Genomic DNA, 6857 nt, shown 5'->3' on the forward strand with positions numbered 1-6857 from the left:
TTGGTTCTGTGTCCAGTCTGAGCCCAACCGAAGCGAACCGAACCGTGGCCATATCTAGTTTGAGAGTTCAATTTTGATTTTTCTTGGTGATATTTGTCCTTTTGTGGCACGCAAAATCTTGGAATTTGGGCATTCATTGGTAAAAGGTAGCCAGAGTTGGGGATACATCAATAGATCATACATACCTTCTAATAGTTGTACACGTGGCTTATACAAGTGGAGCCATAGATTCACTCGGCCAATTAAATTACTCCACCTGTCCTAGACCCTTCAACACAAAAACAGAGGGACTAACAGTAAAAACTAGGTTTTAACTTTCAACAGAGCTAAGTGAAAAATTAGGGCAGATTTTTTTATCTTTTCCTTCTTGAGAACGAAAGCTCTTAAAATTCATATATATAATTTTCCTAATATGAATTTCACTTCCATATGTAATTTATAATATATATATATATGTATAGAGAGAGAAAGTAATATTAGTCGTGAGAGTGAGTGGGAAAAGGGGAGAGAGAGAGAGAGAGAGGAGAGAGAAACACGTAAACGAATACTGTCCAAGCGTACAACGAAGGATACAGGGACGGACACGAGGCTGCGACTCCCACCGTCACCACCATCGACGACGCCGTTTTGCTTTCACTCGTCCGCCAATTTTACTAGTATTATTATTTCTAATGGCTGAATATTTGGTGTATTCCACAACTCTGCTGTAATCTCTCTCTCCATTCTGCGTGGAGATTCGATTTCTTCTCTCTCTCTCTCTCTCTCTTCCGCAGTAATGTCGAGTTTTTCCGCTTCCGAATTTAGTCTGGAAGGGGTTGACGATGTCCAGGATTTCGCATGGGTATGTGAATTTGCCACTCTCTCTGTGTGTGTGTGTGTGTGTGTGTGTGTATGTACTGTAATTTGTGTATGTATAATTGGATAGTTGTCAATTGAATTGAATGTGTGTGTGTATGTACTTAATTTGTGTATGTATAATTAGATAGTTGTGAATTGAATTCAATGTGTGTGTGTGTATGTACTGTAATTTGTGTATGTATAATTGGATAGCTGTCAATTGAATTGAATATGTGTGTGTGTGTGTGTGTGTGTAGAGTAATTTGTGTATGTATAATTGGATAGTTGTCAATTGAATTGAATGTGTGTGTGTATGTACTGTAATTTGTGAATGTATAATTAGATAGTTGTGAATTGAATTGAGTGTGTGTGTGTGTGTGTGTGTGTGTGTGTGTGTATTGTAATTTGTGTATGTATAATTGGATAGTTGGTTCATGATTCAGGAGCACGGCGAAGGATCATCAATGTCGTTGGAGAGGTACAGCCATCTGTATGACCTCATGCACAAGGGGAACAAGGCTTTTCGTGAAAACAGATTAGATCAGGTTTGAATCTCTTCCGTCTTTCTAGTAATTTCTTTCTTTCTTTATTCAATTTATTGGCCTATTATCTGATAAGTATCATTTTTTTTTTTGAAGGAAATTTTTTATGTGAGTGTAATTGAAGTTTGGTATAAATATAATCCTAAAATGATTCTTTATGCTGCTTGGTGTTTAAAGAGCTTGGTTCAGACATTGATTGTTATGTGGAATTTGAGAAGATGACACATTTCTTGAATTGATAGACTGTGCTAAATGGTTTAACATGTTAATCCTCATCGTTCGACTTTTTAGAACCCTATCAGATGATAACCTGAGGAATTTTCCATGATGAAAAGAATCCTAAAAGAGCAACACTGCAGGAAAATAGAAGGCTGTAAATGTCGAGTTTCATGTTAAATGCACATTAGACTTTGGTGAGAGTTATTGATGTTCCTTTGTTAATTTTAAGGTTGCAAGTATTATAGTTCATTTCTAATAAATGACGTAAGCTCTCTACCAGATGAGTAATGTGCAATATCGAGACGTTTTAGATTTAGTTTCTTAGATTTAAGATTTATCAAGTTAACTGTGAAAGAATGGCAGATCACATAAGCGAATTGATTAGCACTGTGCGTATATAGTTTACGAAAGCTAAAAGGCTGCCTATTTATGTCTGTCTAGTCTATATATATGAAAAATGTTGGTTGCATGGCATGGGTTGCTATTTATGATATAGTTTACAGAAAATAATTAACTTCGTGATTGTGTAGCCTATATATTTGTAACATGCTATATATTTTAACTGGCATGTGCCAACAGTTATTATGTATTTTTAGGTCTTTTTAGAATATTGCTTGATGTGAATTGAGAAATTGTGATTCGTGTTCTAAACTATTGACTGAGACAAATCCATCAGCACTTTTTGACAAGTTGCACATGCTTGTCATTTTACTGTACCATTTTTTGTTATCAGGCCATTGAACTTTACTCAAGAGCTAACAACATTAAACCGGGTGATTCTGTTATTTTGAGCAACAGATGCGCTGCATATCTCCGGTAAGTAGTGCCTTGCCATTAATGCTCATGCGTAGTCATCATGTATTTATATATATCATTTAACTTGAAATTTCCTGCAGGATTAGTCAGTTCCTTAAACACAGGCCTCCTTCTGCTTCGGAATACAGGCCATTGAGTGGATTAGATCCAACAACTCATGCTGGGGTATATTCTCATTTGTCTTTTCGCCCCGGGTTACGTTTCTTTCCTCCATTTTTATGGCGAGTCCTAGTAATTTAATGTTTGATCTTTATTTTAGCTTGCGTTGAAGGATGCGGAGAACGTGATGAGTCTACAAAGTAATTTAGTAACATCCTACATTCTCAAGGCAAATGCACTCATCCTGGTAAGAATGCATTCTTGATTAGTCTCTTAAGTCATATATAAGTTGTGGATAATATTGATTTTGTAGCTTTTAAAGAGAATTCCTTTCACAATTATGCTTATATTATCCTACTTCATGATATCTAATTTATATGCATCTCACACTTGTGTAGATATTGCTTACTATATAAGCCCTTTCGTAATCGATCTCATGTCTGCCTTTATTGTATTCATGGTACTTGGACCTTATGCTAGGGTATGCCATGCTTTTTCCTGGCTCAATAATAACAACACTTCAAAAATTGATATTGTTTGACAGTTGGAAAAGTATGAGCTGGCTCGCGATGTTATTTGTTCAGGCCTTCAGATTGAACCTCATAGGTAATGCAGAATATTATATTTCTAATAGGGGGTTTTCCCAACTCTTTTTAATTTCTTTGACGAACTCGTAAGCAACCAATAAGAATGTCCTTTTCCAGCAAGCCTCTTGTGAATTTAGAGAGATCAACAGCCAATACATTTATGAGGAGAAGCCATGTAAAGCCGCAGCGCACTGATGACTATGATTGCACTCTTTGTTTGAAGTTACTGTACGAACCAATCACAACTCCTTGTGGGCATTCTTTTTGTCGCTCGTGCCTTTTTCAGTCTATGGACAGAGGTGTTTACTTCTTTCCATCCGTTCCTTCCATTTTCTTTTCTTAATTTTCTAGGAATATATTGTATCAACATAGCTCTCTGTATTTTTTAATATCTTACATAATCAATTTCAGGTAACCGATGCCCTTTATGTCGTACAGTTCTGTTCATTAGTCCCAGGACTTGCTCGACAAGGTCAGTTTTCTAGGGCTCAAAATAGCAGTTCCTTGTTACCTATTTTCATTTTATCTCGTATAATTCATATGTATATGCTTGCTCACCACATTTTACGGAGTACACTGTCATTTCATACCGCTTATTTTCTTAGAAAGAGAATATCTATATAGAGGATGATAGTACTGTGATTAGTGAAATTTAATTTCCTAGGCTTCATGAATGAGAAATAGGAAGGTTTTATAAGTGGCCTTTCTTTTAGTTAACTGTTGTTTCCAAATAGATGTTCCTCGTAAAAATGTTACAGTATGTTGCTCTGACTTCAATGATATCAATCAAATAGAAAGATTTTATGTGTATGACAGATATAACTTGTTAGTTGATTGGCTTTTCCAGTGTCACATTGAACAACATCATACAAAAGAACTTTCCAGAGGAGTATGCTGAGAGGAAGTCGGAGCATGAAAGTTTGACAAACCCTGGCGTTGATTTGTTGCCTCTCTTTGTCATGGATGTTATCTTACCATGCCAGAAGTTCCAGCTTAACATATTTGAACCTCGTTATAGACTTATGGTAAGTTCATCCAAATGAGTAATTTAACATATTTTATTTATTTGATGTATATTTTTTTTGAACAATGGATAACTTGTGGAGTCCGCAATCATGGATAACATACTTTTCAAGTTAACCTGAAGCTAATTACTATAACAGATTGAGCCTAGAGTTAAGAAAGAGAAATATGGATATTTTTAGTTCTGGTTACAGATTTAGTTAGGTGGTGTTTGAAAGAGCTTTTGAATAAGTAGACGTTGGTGATTGTGAGTAAAGCATTTGCTTATATCGGAAAGTTGGAGGTGTTTGCAAATGTCATTAAAAATCAACTGCTATTGGTTGATTTTTAAGTTGATGTGTTTGCAAAACAAACTTTAGTTTCCAGCTTGTTTTGGTGAAATATCTCATACACCCTTAAGAGTTGGATTTAGATGAAAAATAATGAGGGCAGAAAAGAAATGTCCAATGCTACTTTAAGCTGACAAAGCTGCTGCAGAGATGTTTCTTGAGATTATGACTTAAAACAACCTTTTTAAGAGAAGCAAAAGCAAAAGTTATATGTGCAAAAAAAAGCTTACTATCTATTTTCGAAACTTTCGCAAACACCACCTTAGTGTTGGGGACCTATACAGAAGCTCTTTTACTAATCATCTCTTAAACCTTTTAAACATGTACCAGTTTAATCTTTTCACTTTATTTTGTTGCCTTCTGCTTGCTGATTTAAAGTCCGATATTAAATGTGTTGAAACAGGTGAGGAGGATAATGGAAGGAAATCGACGAATGGGAATGGTATATCAATGTTAATTTTATATGTATATATATTTATTGAAATATTTTGTCATATATATTCACATCTCTTGCTTGTGTCATCTTTGATTATGGTATAGGCTGCAGTTAACTCATCTTCCGGGTTAATAGCTGATTATGCATGTGAGGTGGAAATTACAGAGTAGGTTATTCTTAATAGTTGTATTATATTTTTGAGTTTTTGTTTGAGAAAGATAGGGGATTATGGATTGCTTTTATCGCCAAATCATCGGTGTAGTGGTGATCACATTTCTTTCTTAATGCAGCTGTGAGCCACTTCCAGACGGGCGTTTCTTTTTAGAGGTAAAATATACGTAAGCTCCACTTCCCAAAGTAATTTCGTTTTGTAACTCTCAGTCTAAACAATCTTTGGTTGCAGGTTGAAAGTCGTCGGAGATGTCTCATTATTCGAAATTGGGATCAAGATGGGTAATTATTTCCCATTATTGGCTAGTGCACGTGATATATATATATATATATATATATATATATATATATATATATATATATATATATATATATATATATATATATATATATATATATATATATATATATATTTATAAAGTTTTGTCTCAATGCAATTAGTTTTTTTGATTGATTTTTGCTTTATTTTATTATTGTATATAAAGGTATCGCATTGCTGAGGTTGAATGGGTAGAAGATAGCTATCCACCAGAAGGAACCGAAAGAAATGATGTAAGCTATAGTTTATATCTGATACAAAATGACATTAAATTAAACTCTTTAAAGTACATTTTGAATAAACGGATCACTGTACTATATTTATATCGGGTCGTTGGATTTTCCTAGCTTACTTTCCATAGTTATCGAAAGAAGGAACATAAAATTCAAAAAATGTCGATGACAACAAATATTAGTACCCTCAAATTACCAAGCCTAATTTATTTATTTATTTCTGTTTGGTTGGGGTGATTTTTAATGCTTATAGTTACTGGAGATGACACATAAGGCGGCAGCCTTTGCCCGCCAGTGGATAAAAGATGCACAAAAAGCAGCACAAGGAGGTAACACCAAAACATTTTTTTACGGATTCTGCAATTAATTGTCCTCTATAAATACTGCCAATTTTGCAATGTTTATGAGAAGAAGTGTTTGCTTACAGATAGAGTAAGGCTTGCGGAGCTTTTCAAAGCGGAGGGGTTGATGCCAGCCACACAGGATCCCGAGCGCTTCAGTTTTTGGGTATATCTCAACGTAAAAAAATTGTTATCAATTGTGATATAAACTTGTTATTTTTATTTTTGTTAACGATGTTTTACGTGAATGCAGCTTGCGACATTAACAAATCTTCGGCCTTCAGAAAGATTAGATCTCCTTCAAATAAGGGACACAAAGGAGGTACCGTTACTGTCTTAACTGAGATACGTTGGATCTGTTTTACGATTTACTTTTTCTTATTATCGACATTTTGTTTTTTTTGCAGAGGATTAGAAGAGGACTCGTTTATATGAAGGCGGAAGAGCAAGGATGTAGACTTCAATAAAGACGAATAATTGTGTAAAAACTTGATTATTTGGGGAATCATCCAATTGTTAATATGCCTTTATTCATTTACAGGCTATTCGTATATTCTTTGATCCTTGAGGAAAATGAAGGAAGGAGGAAGAAAATATATAAACATATTCGAGTAAACTGCAAAAACTACCCCTGTGTTATCTCGAAATAGCAAAAACCCCCCTGTGATAAATAAACTAGCAAAAACCCCCCTGTGAAATTTAGTCAAAGGCAGAATCCCCCCTAGCTGATTTTTTAGACTTGAAATGACAAAATTGACCCTCAAAATGTATTTATATATATACATATTATATGTATATTTATTCTTTTTAATTTATTTGTTTAGAAATTAAAAAAAATAGTAAACAACTAAATTGATTATTTTTTAAATAAAATAATTAAAATATTTATAAAATATAAGAATTTA

At 34.2% G+C, this 6857-nt stretch overlaps 1 protein-coding gene across 2 annotated transcripts; it reads left to right on the plus strand.

Annotated features, from left to right (window-relative positions):
• The first annotated feature begins 322 nt into the window (after positions 1 to 322).
• Positions 323 to 6577, plus strand: LOC105959743 (zinc finger (C3HC4-type RING finger) family protein). Of its 2 annotated transcripts, XM_088823579.1 has the most exons (19): positions 564 to 706; positions 774 to 841; positions 1281 to 1382; positions 2332 to 2414; positions 2495 to 2579; positions 2674 to 2760; positions 3058 to 3119; positions 3218 to 3399; positions 3512 to 3572; positions 3948 to 4125; positions 4856 to 4894; positions 4993 to 5054; positions 5179 to 5215; positions 5292 to 5341; positions 5545 to 5611; positions 5865 to 5940; positions 6039 to 6118; positions 6206 to 6274; positions 6360 to 6577. In XM_088823579.1, exons 2-19 carry the CDS (start codon positions 776 to 778, stop codon positions 6417 to 6419), a joined length of 1446 nt encoding a protein of 481 aa, XP_088679705.1. In that variant the 5' UTR covers positions 564 to 706; positions 774 to 775; the 3' UTR covers positions 6420 to 6577. The 2 variants fall into 2 exon arrangements, with proteins under 2 accessions (XP_088679704.1, XP_088679705.1); XM_088823578.1 differs by having other exon boundaries at positions 323 to 841.
• The last annotated feature ends 280 nt before the right edge of the window (positions 6578 to 6857 follow it).

Source organism: Erythranthe guttata, chromosome 9 (assembly GCF_056151865.1).
Source record: "Erythranthe guttata isolate IM_541 chromosome 9, IM_541, whole genome shotgun sequence".
In the NCBI taxonomy this organism is placed as follows: Eukaryota; Viridiplantae; Streptophyta; class Magnoliopsida; order Lamiales; family Phrymaceae; genus Erythranthe; species Erythranthe guttata.